The sequence below is a fragment of the Mastigoproctus giganteus genome, chromosome 9, assembly GCF_048544385.1.
Source record: "Mastigoproctus giganteus isolate SK-2022 chromosome 9, ASM4854438v1, whole genome shotgun sequence".
NCBI lineage: Eukaryota > Metazoa > Arthropoda > Arachnida > Uropygi > Thelyphonidae > Mastigoproctus > Mastigoproctus giganteus.
In genome coordinates, this window is record NC_143583.1 from 138,779,437 (window position 1) to 138,799,630 (window position 20,194).

General features: G+C 37.8%; 1 protein-coding gene across 4 annotated transcripts in view; it reads left to right on the forward strand.

Moving 5' to 3' along the window:
- LOC150080768 (plexin-A2-like) overlaps positions 1–20,194 on the forward strand; it is a 1,384,718-nt gene that overhangs the window by 1,203,551 nt on the left and 160,973 nt on the right. For all 4 annotated transcript variants that reach the window (XM_090381170.1, XM_090381171.1, XM_090381172.1 and 1 more), the window contains one exon: positions 3,818–3,964. In XM_090381170.1, coding sequence (XP_090237296.1) covers positions 3,818–3,964 — 147 coding nt within the window. The remainder of the gene's footprint in view (positions 1–3,817; positions 3,965–20,194) is intronic.

The following is a 20,194-nucleotide window of genomic DNA, read 5'->3' on the forward strand; positions in this document are numbered from 1 at the left end:
GCTGTCTCCTTGAATATAACTGGATAGATCCCATCCACCACAGGTGCCTTTCTTATCTTCAACAATTTCTCCTCCACTTTGCTCTCAGTTATTACAAAATCATCTAGCTCACTGCCAGAATTTAATTCGCCTCTGGCATTCCCCTCCCTGAATAACTCCTCATGTGTGAATGTAGATGCAAAATACTCATTTATTTTGTTAACTGCCTGTGTAGGATCATCAAAAGTTGAACCATCGCTATCAAGTGGACCAACCTGATTCATCTCCTACCTCCTAGGTTTACATAAGTAAGGACCTCTTTGCTGTTTTTCTTTGCATCCGTTGCCAAAGATTCCTTGTAATCTGCCTTTGCCTGCCTAACCTCCTTTGTGACTTGGTTACAGACCAGCTTATATCTGTCATAGGCTTCCGTGTCACCTGTTAATTTATATGTATCCCATGCCTTTTACTTCTCTGCTACATGTCTCATTAGTTCATCTGACATCCATTTAGGCCTAAACCTTGAACAATATTTCTATTTGTGAAAATTAACATTAATTTCCTCGTCTAGAACTTAGATGTTTAAGACCACTATAATTACCCGTTCCCCATTTAATTAAAAAAAAAAAGCACCATGTGTACCTGTATGCACGAAAGATGTTTTATTTTAGGTGAAAACATCTATGGCGGCACTAGATTAAATCCGTTTAAATCTTTGAACGGTTTGAATGAAACTTACTTACACTACTTAGAAGGTTGATGTTGATCAAAAGCAGATTTCAATAAAGTCTTCATTTTATTCTTGCATAATATTACTATATGCTGCTTACCTCTTCCGAATAAACATTATGACTGAGTTGGCATCATTTAGGAAGTGACGTCATTTCCATATCTTAGTCTGAATTTACTCTACTCAATCAATTACTTACTCGACCGAATCAAAGTTAGTGAATGAGTTAGCATCATTAGTGCCATTTAGGAAATGACATCATTTGCGTCATTTAAAATCTGAGAGCCACCTAATAGGAAGTGATGTTAATTGCATCATTTCCGTAAAAAAAAAAAAAAAAAAAAAAAAAAAAAAATTGTTAATAACTGGCATCATTTCCGTTACAATAAGAAAATTTTGTTACCAATCGATTTTACTCTAGTGTTACCATAGATGTTTTCACATCAAAAATCCTTTCCCTTTCTTCCTACAGAAGTTATTTCTTTAAAAAATCTCACATTAATGCACTGCTTGCCAGTGGTTTCTTTATTAAAAGATTTTTAATATCTGATGCTTCCTTAGGGATAACTGGATTGAGAATATTTCTTTCCCTTGCAACACTAACTTGCTGATATAAGAAGCAGTTATCCAGAAATATCCTACCTGGAACTTGTAGTTGGTCACAAAATAAAGTCCTTATTAATAAGGCCTGAATTGTTTGCTTATTCTGTTAGTCTGTAAAGATGTTTATTTACTGATCATCTGGCCTGTAACATACTTTCTTTCTTGTTTTCTTCACACGGCATCAGTGTCATTATCTACTGGATATGCTTGCCTAGAATTAGAATTAGTAGAGGCATTTGATGCAAGAAAGCAGCTTATGCAGCATCAGCCAAAAAAAAAAAAAAAAAAAAAAACACTTCCACTTCACCTCCCTGTTCGTTCGAAATACCTGTCCAGCTGAGCCTTAAACTTATTTAGGCTATCAACTTCCACGACAAGGGATTGAAGTCTGTTACACCAACCAACCAACCACCCCCTGGCTAAAGGCAAATTTCTGCACGTCTATCCTACATCTGTCTTTCCTCGATTTGAATTCCCTCTCAGGTGATTATTCTGAGCAAGAGGAAGAATTCCATCAGCATTGAGCATTCTCAAACCATTCGAGGCTTTATACACCTCTATCAGATCACCTCGCTGGTGCCTTGTCTCCAGACACTGTAATTTGCAAAACTTAAGCCTTTCTTCGTAAGAGCACCCCTTTGTTCCATTCACTAATCTTGTTGCCCTTCTCTATACTCGTTCCAGCAGCTCTACATCCTTCTTGAAATGAGGCCTCCAGCCTGTATTCAGTACTTTAGGTGTGGCCTGACCATTGCTTTATACAAGGGAATAATCACCTCCTTATCCCTGCTAGAAAAATTCCTATATATCATTGACAATACACCATGGGCTACTCTTGCAGCCCGTCTGCACTGCTCAGAGAACTTCATATCTGCCTGCACAACCACCCCCAGGTCCCTTTCATTCTCTACCACTGTCAGTGTAGTACCACAGAGTTGATACGTTGCTCTGGGGTTGCTGTTTCCCATATATAGTACATTTATATTTGTCAATGTTAAACTTCATTTGCCACCTCTCAGCCCATCTGCTCAACCTGTTCAGATCCTGTTGCAGCAGCATAGTGTCAGTAGTGTCCTTGACAACCCTGCCAACCTTTGTATCATCTGCAAACTTGGACAATAAGCTTGATATACCATCATGAATATCATTTATAAATACAGAAAACAATAATGGACCCAATACTGAACCCTGAGGGTCTCCACTAATAGCATTAGTCCACAATGAGCAGTGTCCATTGATTACCATTCTCTGTCTTCTCCCCCTCAACCACCCCTTTATCCACAGCAGCAATTTGCCTCCAATGTCACACTGCTCCAATTTGTGCAGCAGTCTTCCATGTGCAACAGTATCAAAAGCCTTTCTAAGATCCAAGTATATAATATCAAAGTTATTCCCTGCATCCAGTTCTTTTGTGACTGCATCATAGTATCCAATCAAATTGTTAAGGGAAATAAAGACCTTCCCTTAACAATTTGATTTGGTTTTGTTAAGGGAAGGAAAGACCTTCCCTTAACAAAACCATGCTGTGTGTGTGAGCTATAACTGAAGTCTTGTCTAGATAATCCTGCAGTGCTTCTTTAACCAGTGCCTCCATCAATTTTCCTGGAACAGAAGTTAAACTCACAGGTCTATAATTACTTGTGTCAGCCTTTGATCCTCCTTTGTGAATTTGGGGTCACATTTGCACATCTCCAGTCTATGGGTACCTCCTCCGAGTCCAGGGAAACTCATAATTATGGCTAAGGGTTTGCTTACTTCCTTTGCTGCCTCCTTTAATATAACTGGATAGGTCCCATCCACCCCAGGTGCCTTTCTTGTGTTTATCTTCAACAATTTTTCCTCCACTATACTCTCAGTTATTACAAGATTATCTAGCTTACTGCCAGAGTTGAATACACCTCTGGCATTCCCCTCGCTGAATAACTCCTCATGTGTGAATGTCGATGTAAAATATTCATTTAGTTTGTTAGCTACCTGAGCAGGATCATCAACAGTTGACCCATCGATATCAAGTGGACCAATCTGATTCATCCAATCTGAATTTATATGCTTGTGCAATTAAAAGTGCATCTTTCCTTTTGTCATATGTATCCTTACGTACACATTATATTTACTATATTCAAATTCTATATCCAGTATATCACAGGAATGTGATAGATTGGATACAGAGTATCACATTCCTGTGATTTTGATATCCCTATGACATTCACATTTGTTGACATAATTAGTATTGTAAATTAAACAAATTTATTAACTACTTTTCTCATGCACACGAGTTTGTTTGAACTGAGCTAAGAAATTGTTTGATCAATTTTTTGAAATTGTGGAGTCTAGAATGGTTAATCATTATGTCCAAAATTGCAATTTTTTTGCAACGTATCATGGTGAAAAAAAAATATGGACCTTTTCAACCTGCTTAGTTTTAAACAGATTAATGTTACTTTTAAAATCTTTGTTTTAGAAGTAACATTCTTTTAATAATGATTTTGGTTTATGATTCTGAAGGAATGCGCAGGAGAACCTTTGTTCAAATTATACAGAGCTATTAAACAACAAGTTGATAAAGGACCTGTAGATGCTGTTACTAGTGAAGCCCGCTATTCACTTTCTGAAGAGAAGTTAATTCGTCAGTCAATTGAATACAAGGGTATGGTAAGTACCTTATAATGCTTTCAATATTGTACATCAAGAGAAACAGTTTTGAGTTTACATGAAGCTATTGTATAAAATTAAATTTGTGTACACTGAATAATTAGTATGTACAATAAAAAGCCACAAAATAACAGTATAAAACACTTAATTTTGGATTCTGGAATAGTTAATAGCTTCTTAATCCAGAGCGGCAATCCTCCCTCCCCCTTTATGTATAAAACAAAATGCTATAAACATCCTGTGAGATGGGGTTTCTGCTGGAAAATATTATGGGGATGTTTAGCTTTGTTTTGTTTAGGCTTCATATACAGTTCTAAAACTTTCACAGTGATATAACATTTGTCTGGTAAAAAAATTGTTTTATTAATTATTCTGCTAGTGTCTTCTGTATAAATTGATAAAGATTTTACTATTGGTAGTAGTAGTAGTAGAGGCATGTGATGCAAAAAAGCAAGCTTATGTAGCATCATTCAAAACAAAAAAAAAAAGAAACCAACGATTTCACACATCCATTTCCTTTAAATGTTTGTCCAGTTCCTCCTCGAATTTATTTAAGCTATCAATTCCCACAACAGATGGAACTTTGTTCCAACAATCAACTACCAGCTGACTAAAGACAAATTTCCGCACATCTATTTCATAACTGTCTTTTCTCAATTTGAATTTATGCCCTCTCGGGTTTGTGATCTGAGTAAGAGGAAGAATCCCATAAGAATTGAGCCTGCTCAACCCATTCAAGTCCTTATACACCTCATTCAGATCACCTCGCAGGTGCCTAGTCCCCAGACGTTGCAATTTGCAGAACTTAAGCCTTCTGGGTAAGACCACCAGTTTGTTCCCCTCACCAATCTTGTTGCCCTAGTAGTAGTAGTAGTAGTGGCATGTGATGCAAGAAAGCAAATGTATGAGCTTATGCAGCATCAGCCAAAAAAAAAAAAAAATCACACCATTCTCTCCAAATGCCTGTCCAGTTCCTCCTTAAATTTATTCAACCTATCAACTTCCACAACGACAGATGGAAGTTTGTTCCAGCAATTAACCACCCGCTGGCTAAAGCCAAATTTCCGCACATCTATTCTACATCTGTCCTTTCTTAATTTGAATTTATGCCCCCTTAGGTTCGTAATCTGAACAAGTGGAAGGATCCATCAGATTTCAGCGTGCTCAACCCATTCAAGGCCTTATATACCTCAATCAGATCACCGCGCAGGTGCCTAGTCTCCAGCCACTGCAATTTGCAGAACTTAAGCCTTTCTTGGTAAGAGGATCCCTTCATTCCCCTCACCAATCTTGTTGCCCTTCTCTGTACACGCTCAAGTACATCCTTCAAGTACATCCCTCAAGTACAACTACATCCTTCCTAAAATGAGGCCTCCAGACCTGTACATAGTACTCAAGGTGTGGCCTGACCATTGCCTTATAAAGAGGGATAATCACCTCCTTTTCCATGCTAGCAAAATTCCTATATATCATTGACAAAACCCCATGACCTGCCCTGGCAGCCTGTCTGCATTGCTCAGAGAACTTCATATCTGCTTGCACAATTACTCCCAGGTCTTTTTCATTTTCTACCACCTTAAGTGTAGTACCACACAGTTGGTACGTTTCTCTGGGGTTACTTCTACCCATATGCAGTACTTTGCATTTGTCAAGGTTAAACTCCAGTTGCCACTTCTTAGCCCATCTGCCCAAATTATCTAGATCCTGTTGCAGTAGCACACTGCCATTACTGTCATTAACAACTCTGCCAACCTTTGTATCATCTGCAAACTTCGACATTAAGCCTGATATACCTTCATCAATATCATTGATAAATATACAAAACAACAGTGGACCTAACACCGAACCCCGTGGGACTCCACTAATAACATTAGTCCAAGAAGAGCAGCACCCATTGATTACCACCCTCTGTCTTCTCGCACTTAACCATCCTTTTATCCATTGTAGCAACTTACTCTTAATACCATTCTGCTCCAATTTGTACAATAGTCTTCCATGCGCAACAGTGTCAAAAGCTTTCCTGAAATCCAAATATATGATATCAAAATTATTTTTTGCATCCAGTTCCTTTGTAACCACATCATAATATCCTATCATATTTGTCAGACAAGACTTTCCCTTAACAAACCCATGCTGTGTCTGAATTATTGCTGCAGTCTTGTCTAGATGATCCTGCAATGCATCTTTAACCAGCAACTCCATTATTTTACCCGGAACAGAAGTTAAACTAACTGGTCTGTAATTACTCGTGTCACCCTTCGATCCCCCTTTGTGAATTGGGGATACATTTGCACATCTCCAGTCCGTGGGAACCTCCCCTGAGTCCAAGGATGCGCTCATAATTATGGCTAAGGGTTTGCGTAGTTGCTTTACCGCCTCCTTTAATATAACTGGATTGATCCCATCCACCCCAGGTGCTTTTCTTACGTTTAACTTCAACAATTTCTCTTCCATTTTGCTCTCAGTTATTACAAAATCATTAAGCATCCTGCTACAATTTGATAATCCTCTGCCATTTTCAAACCTTAATAATTCCTCACGTGTGAATATAAATGCAAAATACTCATTCAGTTTGTTTGCTATCTGAGCAGGATCTTCAACAGTCGAACCATCGATGTCAAGTGGACCAATCAGATTCATCCCTTTCCTTTTAGAGTTTATATAAGTAAAGAAATCCTTGATGTTTTCTTAGCATCTTTTGCCAAGGATTTCTCGTAATCTGCCTTCGCCTGCCGAACCTCCTTTGTGACCTGATTACAGATTAACTTATATCTGCCATAGGCTTCTGAGTCGCTTGATAATTTATATGCATCCCATGCATTTTTCTTCTCTGCTATGAGTCTCATTAGTTCATTTGACAACAATTTAGGTATGAAACTTTTAGTAGCTTCCACAATTAATTCCTTGAATGCTTCCCACTTAGAATTTACTGTTGGTAACATCGTCAGTTGATCCCACTGTACAAAATTTAAAAACTGTCGGAGACCACTGTACTCACCTTTACGGAAGCAAAAACCCTTTCCTTTACCTCTGATGGTAATTAAATCTTTAAGTAAATCCCACGTCAGTACACTGTGATCACTGCCACCTAGTGGTTCTTTTATCTGCAAATTCCTAATACATGAATGATCACTGCTGATAACCAGATCAAGAGTATTACTTTCTCTGGTTGCCTCTCGAACATGCTGCTGCAGAAAACAATCATCCAATAAATCCACAAAAGTCTGACTAGTGTGTGTGAGTGCCCAACCCACAAGTTCCGGTCAGTATCTGGGAAGTTAAAATCCCCCATTATAAGATATTCCGATTTACTAGCCCACTCTATTTCTCTGTACAATTGTTCATTATACTCATTCGAGTCATTAGACCTATAACACACTCCTACTCTAATTTTTGCTTTCGCAGTGCTTATGTCACACCAAACTGACTCAACAGTGCCCTTCTCTATACTCACTTAAGAAACTCTACATCCTTCCTAAAATGAGGCCTCTAGACCTGTATGCACTACTCAAGGCATGACCTGACCATTCCCTTATACAAAGGGATAATCACCTCCTTTTCCCTACTAGCAAAATTCATGTATATCATTGACAATACCCCATGACCTGTCTGTACTGCTCAGAAAATTTCATATCTGACTGCACAATTATTTCCAGGTCTTTTTCATTTTCTACCACCCTAAGTGTAGTATTTCGATACAGTTGTATTTCTCAGTTTTGTTTAGGCAGCAAAAGAGATGATCATTGTAGTAAGCGTAATGTTTCACTTCAAAAATGTCTTCAAAAAACCATTATCAGGGATAGCACAGTGTAAACAAATAATTAATATAAGATATGTAATCAATATTATATACATACAAAATTTTTTCAGTATTCTCTTTGAGGATCATTCCTTTTTAATTCACTACTTAAAATGTCAGCTCAGTACAAAACAGGTATTGAACTGATATCACCTATCCTGTCTATCCTTTCTATACAGATTGTACTCCCCAAATTCCAATTCTGCACTGCTTATATATCTGTTTGACACCATGTCTCTGATATCCCAACAATATCCACCTTTGATGTCTTGACGAGCACTTCAAATTCATCAGATATATTTACTCTTCTCCTAGCATTGGTGTAGATGCAAGTATACATGCACCTATTCTTATTCTTAGTCGCCCTAACACAGCTCATATATTTATTTGTTTCATGATGACTCCCACCAGGTGCCTCCATAGCCAGGTGGGCAGGAGCAGCAGTGCGTAGCACACGCTTCTTGATTAGACTGAGGTTCGAGCCTGTGACCACCAAATACAGAGGATGCGGAAAGGTCAGGGAATGACCACCGCATATCGCCGGAGCAATATGGCCTTAGTTGCTAATGGTCCTAATGACAAATAACAACACCAACAACTCCCACCAGTCCCTGAATGCTCGGCACCCCACCCTCCTGGCCACTTCTCATTCTAATAGAAGCAGCACAAGAATCTCTTTCACCTCTGCTGCTACTGTTAATCTTTTAGTCTGCGAATCCTCCCAAGCTATCAGCTTTCTGACACACCTAACACTGCGTCTATAGCATCAGCAAACACTCTTGCACCCCTTCTATTTAATTGTATCCCATCCTTGTAGAAGCAATTTCTCCTGTTAACAAGCACAGACCATGCTGAGAAAATTTCTACCCAATGAACCTTGCACAATCTCTAAGGGGCTTGGAGCAGAAGAGGCATTCTTCTGCTCCAAGTTGGATCCATCAGTGTTGGATTCATCAACGCTGATGGATCCAACATCTCTCTCTTTTAGAACATTAGCAGAAGTCCGGTTGGACTGCCTCCTTAAAATCGACTCATGTACACCTCGTTGGTAAGCCATGTTACTTCACTTTGGTGGCAACGAATGTGTAGAGCAGTTCTGTTCAAGATGTTTGGTCAGCGTGAAGAGGAAAAGACCAAACTCTCCAGGTTATGACAACAAGACAAAACAAATGGCCTTCAGTCCCTCTCTTACAGCAGCGCAAGGATCAGGGTGGAAGCAGAGGATGCTAAGAATCTCTGGGTACGACCAGGCTCCCATGCATGGAAACTGAACTTGGCCTGTTACAATGTAAGATTGCCCATCAGTGAAGACAGGATATTAGAGCTGGAAAGGGAATTAGAAGTGAATGGAAATATCATTGACTTGGCTGAAGCAACAAGAAGAAATGAATCATTTGTAAGTTTATCAAGTGGAAATCTGCTGTACACCAATGGAAACAGTGAAAAGAATGAAGGTGTAGTTGGCTTTTTGGTCGATAAAGATATGAAAAACAACATTTTGGAATTTAAATTAAAAGTAGTAAGTCTTGACACCCTTGACACCAAGAGTGTCAAGACTTACTACTCAGGATTTCTAGTGGGTACAGACTAAAGGTTATAATGATATATGCACCAACATTGAACCATGGTGATGAAGAGGTTGGAAAAATGTTCACCAAAATTGAGAGATTTCTAGATGAACAGAAAACGCACTACACCATTGTTATGGAGGAATTCAATGATAAGGTTGGAAAGAGACAAACCAGCACAGAAAAGCAAACTATAGGAAATTTTGGAATTGGTGAAAAAAATGAAAGACTAGTGGAATTTGCAGAATCTTGAGAAATGTCAGTAATAAATTTTTTTTTTTTTTCTCAAGGAAAGGGTGAACAGAAAGTGGACATGGAAGAGCCCTAATGGATTAACAACTAATGAAATCGACTTCATCTTCACTAACAGAAGATATATTGTGAATGACGTTACCTTCCTGAACAAGGTAAATATTGGAAGTGATTACAGAATGGTAAGATGCATACTTGATACAGATGTAAGGAAAGAAAGGAAAAAACAGACTCGAGTAAAGAATATGAAGGTCATTGAGATAACAGAAAAGTAGAAAAAGCAGTATGTACTGGATCTTAACAAGTTTGAGCTTCTACAGACCTTTCAGGACCAAGATATCAATGAGGAATACAGCAAATTTCTGAAAGTGATAAAGCCTGAGAAACCTATAGGCAAAAATAAATCCAAAGGGGAGAAAATTAGTCAAGAAACACTTGTCATGGTGAACACTTGTCAAAGACTACAAATGAAGAGCAAGATAAACACTGACAAGGACAAAATTGAGTATACTGAGTTATGCAAAGCCATTAGAAAAAAAACAGAGAGGACATAAGAAGGTTTAACACAAGAAAAGTAGAATAAGCATTAAGGGAAAACAAAGGACTTAAATCAGCAGTAATGAGCAAGAATACAGAAAGACAAATAATACTGAAACTGTGGAATAGTTATGGTGTTCATGAGCAAGATTACAGAAAGACAAATGTTACTGAAACTGTAGAATAGTTATGGTGTACTTATAAATAGCAGAGAAGGCATAATTCAAATAGCACAGGATTACTATAAAGAATTATATAAGGATCAAAGGAATGATGCCAGGTGTGGAGAAGATGGATCACAAATTAACAACACATACCCGATATCCTTCCAGATGAGGTAGAACATGCATTGAAGAAAATGAATATTCAAAAAGGTCCAGGTGGAGATTAAGTTACTGTAGAGTTGTTAAAATTAGGAGAAGACATGACAGCAAAACTGGCAAGTCTCTTCACAAAATACTCGAAGAGTAGAATAATGCAATCATTTTTTCTACTTAAGAAAGGAGATAAATCAGAAATTGGAAATTATAGACCAATTAGCTTGTTTTCCACATCTACAAGTTGTTCACAAGGGTCATTACAAAGAGATTAGAAAGAATACTTGATGAGAATCAACCGAAAGAGCAAGCTGGCTTTAGGACAGAATTTCCAACTATGGATCACCTTCGCGTAATATCGCAGCTAATGGAGAAAGCAAATGAAGACAAAACACCATTATGCCTGGCATTTGACTCCTTACAGCATAAGGCAATGTTTCAGGCACTGGAAAGAAAGACATAGACTCTCCCATATATTATGATTTAGAAGAAAATATATGAGAAAGCTACCTCCTTTATTAGACTAGACAAAGATAGTAGCAAATTTAGAATTGAGAAAGTAGTTTGAGAAGGAGACACAATCTCAAAAGTTGTTTACTGCTTCCCTTGAGGAAGCTTTCAGAAGATTGAACTGGTTGCAGAAAGGAGTCAGTGTGAATGGAGAGTACCTAAACCATTTAAGATTTGCAAATGACATTGTGATCATAAGCCACGATACCATAGAATTAGAGGAAAATCTTGATCACTTATGCAGAGTTAGTAAAGATTTTGGACTAAAGATGAATATGACTAAAACAAAAGTAATGATGATCAAGTATGCCACAGAAAGGGATATAATCATTGGAGCAGTAATTGAAAAGGTAGCTTCATATACTTATCTAGGAGAAGTCATTAGCTGTAATAATGATAAATAGATGGAAGTCAAGAGAAGAATAAATTTCGGATGGATAGCATTCAGGAAATGGTCACATACTGAAAGCAATATCCCAATTTGTCTGGAGAGTAAAATAATGAGCCAGTGTATACTCCCCACCGCGGCTTGTGGAAGTGAAACTTGGGCACTCACCAAATTTGGCGCACGATAGCCTTAGATGCTGATGCACCATTAAACTTCCAATAACCAACCAACCACTCACCAAAAGAATGGAAGAGAAGCTGAAAACTACACAGCGAAGAATGGAACAAATTATATTAGGAATCAGACTTGATAAGAAGAGAAACACATGGATTAGGCAACAGACACAAATAAATGACATTCTTATCAAAACTAAAGAACTGAAGTGGCCTTGGGCAGGACACATAACTTGAAGCCATGATGACAGATAGACTAGGAAATTAACAGAATGGTATCCAAGAGGAGCTAAAATTAAACCTGGAAGACAACAATGAAAGTCGCAAGTTCGTGGGTAGTAAATGGATGGCCATTGCACAAAACAGAAGGAAATGGAAAGTTACTGGAGAGGCCTTCATCCTGCAGTGGATGGTAAATGGCTGATGATGATGATGATATGATAACAGTTTTACAGTAGCCCTAGGAGAAGTAAAATTGATCCATGCACTGTTCCTATTGGGATGCACAGCAGCTGGGAAAATAAGGTGTGGGGGATTACGAGGCCTGCATACTGGCTGCCTTTATGGGACAAGCAATTACATGGATACACATATGCTAAGAGTGTAGTAAATAAATTTTCTGAATTTGAAGTATTGGTTAGATTATCAGGTGTGGATATATATTATATCTTCTATATCAGGGATATCAAAAACATGGTGTCACTCAGATACAGGATTTGAATATGAAGAGGGCAATCTTTATAGAAAAGAGAAGAGAAAGAAGTTTTGCTTTTGATTAAGAAATTTATAAACTCTCTAAGGTGGTCAGTGTAATGTTGAGTCAGGTTGGTGTGACATAAGCACTGGAAAAAGTAAAAATTGAGTAGGGGTATGTTATTGGCTAAATGACTCTGTGTATAATGAAGAGGTATATAAAACAAATAGTGGGCCAATTAACCAGAATGTTTTGTAATGGGAGACTAACTTTGCAAATATTGATTTGGAACTTGAACCAGTCACTCACACTTTCTGGATTTTTTGGCTGACTGCTTTTTACATCAGGATGTGAGAGAAGAGACAACTGAAAAAAACAGTGCTATCTGTCATTAACAATTGAATATTAACATCAATTAACATTAAATTAGGTTTTTTAGTTTTATATGAAGTATAAATGGATAGCAGGACAGTGGGAAAACAAATTTTATAATTGGAAATGCCGGAAATTACTTCGGTTTCCACATTGGACTTGAGCAGGACAAAAAAAGAACACGGCCTGCCATTAACAACTGAATAAAGTTTTTCATTTTCTTTATATGAAGTATAAATAGATGGCAATACAGTGGGAAAACAAATTTCATAATCAAAAATGCTGATTTTCCGATCACCACAACATCCGACTGAAAGATGACTAAAAAAAAAAAATAGTGCCACTTGCACTTAATAATTGAATATAAACGTGGATTTGGCTTTTCATATTGTGTATATGAAATATAAATAGGCAGTAGTACAATAATTGCACTAACACAGCAAAAAAATACATCTCTTAATTGGAAACACTGATGGGTGTACCGGACGTAACATTGAACTGCAAAGGGTTAATTGCTTGGACCAGATGACCACTACTCAATCCCTTTCTTTATATACTCGGTCACAATGCAAAATATTATAATACTAGTGTTTATGTATTAACATCCGTGACTGCCATGAGCTGATCTTTTGATGTGATCCCACAGTTATATATTTGCAAGAGACTAAATCTACAGTTTTCTCCCAATGTCAAAAACTATACATAGACAAGACAGAAACTCTGTGTACTCCACACATGGAGGTTGGTATCTTAGTGGATTGTAGAAGCCCTCCAACCATATTCCCTTCACACTTCCTTCGAACCAGATGCCATTAATATTATACTTGATATTGTGCTAACTGTTTTCTCCCCCCCCCCCCAAGACTTCGAGGAACTTGTTCAATTCCATCTCCATTCTGTTTATTTGGAGACTAACAACTTCCAACCCTTATGGCGGGGGGGGGGGGGAGAATCTCAATTAAATAAAATATAAAAATTAATAGAATCATTCCTCAACATTTCTAGACATTCTTTACTAAATACTGGGTCCTGTACTTATATGCATCTCCCTACAGTATCAATGTCAGCCATTGATTTCTATATATGTTTTGCTAACTTATATCCATGTTATCCAAAATCACTAGTCTTCAAGCTATAATATTATATAAGCAATGATTTATTGAACGTTATTCTGTAGAGGTAGGGAAGTCATAATCCCACTGTATAATGCAATTGTAAGACCTCATTTGAAAAAAAAGATATATAGCTTCTTGAAAGGGTCCAAAGACAGGCAACTCGAATGGTGAAATTGGCAGAAGAATGACCATATGAGGAAAGACTCCAGTTATGTGGGCTACAGAGCTTGGCAACCAGGCACTTCAGAGGTGACATGATTACGGTTTATAAGGCTTTGAGAGGGAGTATTAAAATGAATGAAGGTGGAATTTTCACTGTGCTAAAGAATTCCAGAATTGGGGGTCATAAATTCAAATTTCAGGGGAACAGGTTTAGATTAGATTGTAGGAAGTTTTCTTTTAACCAGCTGAAGTAAGTGGAACCAGTTGGAACAAGTTGCCCTCTCAGGTAGTTGAGGCTGACACTTTGAATAAATTCAAAAGTCAACTGGATTCTTACCTCTGGGAGGAGGAGAGCATATAATTTATGTTTTGTTTTCTTATCTACCTAAAAAAAAAAAAAAAATAAGGTTTTTTTTTTTTTTTTGTGAATACTATTACTGTTACAAACATGAGGTTTTTCACAAAAAGATCACACAAAGAGGAAATTTCCAAAGCAGATTGCAAATTTAAATTACTATTTCACTTGAACAAATTGACCAGTGTCAATCTGTTTACTCTGTTGCAGAACATATCATACATACGTTCTTCAACAGGGCGCTGGCGCCTCCGTAGCCAAGTGGGCAGGAGCGGCAGTGTGGCACACGCTTCTTGATTAGACCGGGGTTCGAGCCTGTGACCACCGAATACAGAGGATGCAGAAAGGTCAGGGAATGACCACCACATATCCCCGGAGCAATATGGCCTTAGTTGCTAATGCTCCTAAAAACCAAACAACAACAACAGGGTGCTGACTCTCTTTGCAAGTTCCAGCTGTGAATTTAAAGCTCCAGAAAGATCAATGTTTTGCTTTTTTTTTTTTACTCAGTTGCCATATTATATTGTACTTTATAAGTAGCTTTATAGTTCTAGTTACGCTTGTTATTTTTAATTTAGATAATTTTTGTAGGTTATTACTTAATATATGTAAAACCGTTGTTTCGTTTGAATCTTGCCATTGTTTTCATATAGAGTGAGTGGTAGGTAATTCAGATTTTGAACTGTGGTATATAGGTAGCTCTAATGTAAAATTAGATAGCATAATACGTATCACTGCATTTAGGAATCTATTTGATAGTGTAGTATTGATAATTAATTAAATTTATTAATCTTATTAATTTTCATTGTTAATTTCACTGTCAAGTAGCAGTAGCACTATGACTTGGGGGAGAACCGAGGGGGGGGTTGTTCTCCAATGCATCGCAGCCTAAAAAACTGTGCATCTTGTGAATGTTTGCAGAACTCTCTGGAACAGGACATAATCTAGCCAAGGAGGATGTCTGTGTGTGTGTTCTACGTGCAGAGAATGTAAAGAAATTAGGCCCAACTCTGTGTTCTGATGGGCACTTATGAGAGTTTGAAGAGTCTGGTAGATGCCCTTGGGTGACCCATCAATCTCAGAGCAATCTCCAAGGCAGAATGTGCTAGTCCCACAGGAGTTATTGATAGTTACTCTATTATCAGGGAGACAGGTAATGTATTATGTAAAAAGGAGAGGTGGAATAGGACCGAGGTATACCTGCCAGCAGCAAAAGTTGCTGTTGTAGAACAGATATCATCTTTTAAGGGCAAAATGGTTGATATTGTTGTATGCATTGGCACTAATGACATTAAGAGTAGGAGATCTGCACATTTACTTAACAAGTACAGGTCAGTGCTGAAAAAAAGTTGCGAATTAGGGTTTAATGTGAAAGTGTTGGCAATTCTGCCCAGACACGATAGGAGGGAGCATATGAGAGAGCCTTGTCGATCAATTTGGCCCTGGAGAGATTGTGCAAGGCTCAAGTGGTAGAATTTCTTTCAGCCTCATCTGTGCTTGTTGACAGGAGAGACCACTTCTACAGGGATGAGGCACACTTAAATAGAAAGGGTGCAAAAATATTTACTGATGTTATTGAGGCAGCATTAGGTGGGTTGAAAAACTGCTAGCTTGGGGGGGGGAATACACAGACTAAAAAGTTAATAGTAGCCACAGGCAGAGGTGAAAGGGATTCTTGCACTGCTTCTATTAAAATGAGCAGTGGCCTGAAGGGTAGGGTGCTGGGTGTTCAAGGACCGGTGGGAGTAATCTTAAACAAATAAATACATGGGCTGTGTTAGGGTGACTAAGAATTAGAATAGGTGCATGTATACTTGCATGTACACCAATGCTAGAAGTATAGTAAATAAATTTGATGAATTTGAAGTGCTGTTCAAGACATCAAAAGTGGATATTGTTGGAATACCAGAGACATGGTGTCAAACAGATATAAGTAGTACAGAACTGGAATTTGGGGAGTACAATGTGTACAAAATGGATAGACAGGATAGGAAGGGAGGAGGAGTTATGCTGTTAATTAAGAAACACATAAAATCTAAGGAAGTACATCCAGTTGATGTAGATGGCCAGTGCAATGTTGAGTAAGTTTGGCATGACATAAGCACTGGGAAAGCAAAAATGTGAGTAGGAGTGTGTTATAGACCTAATGACTCTAATGAGTAAAATGAACAATTGTACAGAGAAATAGAATGGGCCAGTAAATCAGAGAGTCTTATAATGGGGAATTTTAACTTCCCAGATATTAACTGGAACTTGTGGATTGGTCACTCGCACACTAGCAAGACTCTTGTGGATTTATTGAATGGTTGTTTTCTGAAGCAGCATGTTTGAGCTGCAACCAGAGAAGATGGTACTTTTGATCTGGTTATCAGCAGTGATTATTCATGTGAAAAGAATTTACAGATAAAGGAACCACTAGGTGGCGGTGATCACAGTGTACTGATGCAGGAGTTACTTAAAGATATGATTACCATGAAGGATAAAGGAGAGAGTTTTTGCTGCTATAAAGGTGATAACAGTGGGACCAACTGATGATGTCACCAACAGCACAGTCAAAGTGTGAAGCATTCAAGGAACTAATCGTGGCAGCTACTAGGCTTTTCATACTGATTAAGAATATTGTTCAAAGTTTAGGCCTAAATTGATGTCAGATGAACTAATGAGACACATGGCAGAGAAGAATATAAATTAACATGTGACACAGAAGCCTATGGTAGATATAAGCTAGTCTGTGATCAAGTCACAAAGGAGGTTAGGCAAGCAAATGCAGATTATGAGAAGTTTTTGGCAAAGGATGCTAAGAAAAACAGCGAGGACTTCTTTACTTATATAAACTCTAGTAGAAGTTAGGAGATGAGTGGTTTGGCTGTTGATGATCTTGCTCAGATAGCTGATAATCTGAATGAATATTTTACATCTACATTCACACATGAGGAGTTATTAAGGGAGGAAAATGCTAGAAGTTTATCAAACTGTAACAGGGTGCTTAATGATTTTGTAATAACTGAGAGTAAAGTAGGGGAGAAATTTTTGAAATTAAACACACAAAAGGCACCTGGGGTGGATGGGATCTATCCAGTAATATTAAAGGAGGCAGCAAAGCAACTAAGCAAACCCTTAGCAATAATTATGAGAGCATCCTTGAACTCAGGGGAAATCCCCACTGACTGTAGACGTGGAAATTTATCTCCAATTTACAAAGGGGGATCTATGGGTGACACGAGTAATTACAGACCAGTTAGTTTAATATCTGTTCCAGGGAAAATAATGGAGTCATTGGTTAAAGATACATTGCAGAATCATCTGGACATGGCTACAGTAATAATTCAGACACAGCAAGAGTTTAAGGGAAAGTCTTGTCTGACAAATTTGATTGGATACTAACATGTGGTTACAAAGGAACTGGGTGTAAAAAATTTATTGATATCATATACTTGGATTTCAGTAAAGCTTTTGACACTGTTGCACATGGAAGACTACTGTACAAATTGGAGCAGAGTGGTATTAAGGGTAAGTTGCTACAATGGTTAAAAGGATGGTTGAGTGGTAGAAGACAGAGGGTGGTAATCAATGGGTGCTGCTCTTCGTGGACTAAAGTTATTAGTGGACACAGGGTTCAGTGTTGGGTTCACTGTTTTGTATATTTATCAATGATATTGATGAAGATATATCTGGCTTAGTGTCAAAGTTTGCAGATAATACAAATGTTGGCAGGATTGTTAATGACAGTAATGGCACTGTGCTACTGCAACAGGATCTAGAAAATTTGGGGAGATGGGCTGAGAAGTGGCAACTGAAGTTTAACATTGACAAATGCAAAGTACTGCATATGGATAGAAGTAACCCCACAGAGAAATGCATCAACTGTGTGGCACTACACTTAGGGTGGTAGTAAATGTAAAAGTAAATCTGGGAGTCATTATGTAGTCAGATATGAAGTTTTCTGAGCAATGCAGACAGGCTGACAGAGCAGGTCATAGGGTATTGTGAATGATATACAGAAATTTTGCTAGTAGGGAAAAGGAGGTGATTATCCCTTTTTATAAGCAATGGTTGGGCCATGCCTTGAGTACTGCATACAGATCTGGAGGCCACATTTTAAGAAGGATGTAGATTTGCTTGAGCATGTACAGAGAAGGGCAACAAGATTGGTGAGGGGAACGAAGGGGTCCTCTTACGAAGAAAGGCTTAAGTTCTGCAAATTGCAGTGACTGGAGACTAGGCACTTGCAAGGGGATCTGTTTGAGGTGTATAAGGCTTTGAATGGGTTGAGCACACTGAATTCTGATGGGATTCTTCTGCTTGTTCAGATTACAATTCTGACGAGCATAAATTCAAATTGAAGAAAGATAGTTGCAGAATAGATGTGTGAAAATTTGCCTTTAGCCAGCAGGTAATTAATTGCTGGAACAAGCTTCCATTTGTCACTGTGGGAGATGATAGCTTAAATTCAAGGAGGAAGTGGACAAAATTTTAAGAGAGAATGGATGTGTGAGATTGGTGTTTTTTTTTTTTTTTTTTTTTTTGGCTGATGCTATATAAGATCATACTCTTGCTTTCTTGCATCACATGCCTCCATTACTACTATATCAGAGTAGACAATTTTAATTCATATATTAAACTAGAAAATTATTAATGCATGCAATAATGCATTAAGAGCAGGAATCTGTTTTCATAGATGTCCTACCATGGACAGTCACCAAAGTCCTACCGCTGTCATATTATGAACTGGAATGAATTGTCTTCTTTCCACAAAATTGCGAATTCTCTGAGAGAAGCATTTTCCCAATTATCAGCAATAACTACATATGATCCATCCCTTCAAAAAATTAAAACTGCAGTAAAAAATTGTTAAGTACTCATAAGTTTTAATATACGCCATTTCTCCCTTATATCAAACTCCTCACACTGTTTGGTTTAAGGAAATAAATAAACCAAACATTAAATTTATATGCTCTTCCCATTACCTTCTTACAATTTATGATCATTCTCATTTTGAGAAAAATAAATTATCTATATAGAGGCAAAATTCTGCCATCCGCACTACCAATTTTGCAAACAACCCCACATAACCTTTAAACAACCTCACGAAACCAGTCACCCCTCCCACCTCTGTGGTTCCCCCACCATGGAGGCATGTGTGGCAGTATGATAGTTTCACCTTGCATTTGTACTAATTAAACTCAAAGAAATGCAACAGTTTCCTTTTAATTAAGAAATTTAATATGAGGTACTGTATTGTGCTTTAATATTTGTATTAATTTATGAACTTGTTATAGTAATCCCTGAAAAATTTAAAGATTTGTTTAGTTTAATACGCTGACCGGGCTAGCCCGGTGGGTAAAGTGCCTGCCTGGCAACCCAAAGGTCGTGGGTTCGATTCCCGCCTCGGGCTTGGATCAAAGTACTGCAAAAACCTTGGGAGGTGCATTATGGCCACAGAAGCCTATGCGCCAACAACTACAAAAAAAAAAAAAAAAATTAGTTTAATACTAAGAAAAAGTTCTTAAAAGATTTCCTCTTTTGGTGAACATAAAAAAAAGTTTACTTTCATATTTACTTTTTTTACTTATGATATATATAGCCACTGCTTTTCCTTGCATGAAATAAATAACAGTTTTTGTTTCTTTGAAAGAAGACTGTTGCAAGTTCTTCTTAGAGTATTATGCTTCCCTCATATTATTTAAAATATCCTTAAAACTTTAGCATTTCAGGGGATGGTTTCTCAGTTGTCTTAAGTGTGTGTCTTTTGCTGTACCTCGAATATGTGGATAGCCTACAAACTATCACGATAACTGCTACTTTTGCATGGTGGGTATATCAAAGTTTAAAAAGTCTGTGGATTGATAAGTTATAGTGCATCCTCCTGCACACATCCTCTGTTTCTCCAGTGCCACACAATGAAGACCTGCCAATTGCTAATCTTCCTTCCAGAGAAGGGTCTTCAGAACTGGATGACGAATCCAGCAGGATAATTGGGATTAAACC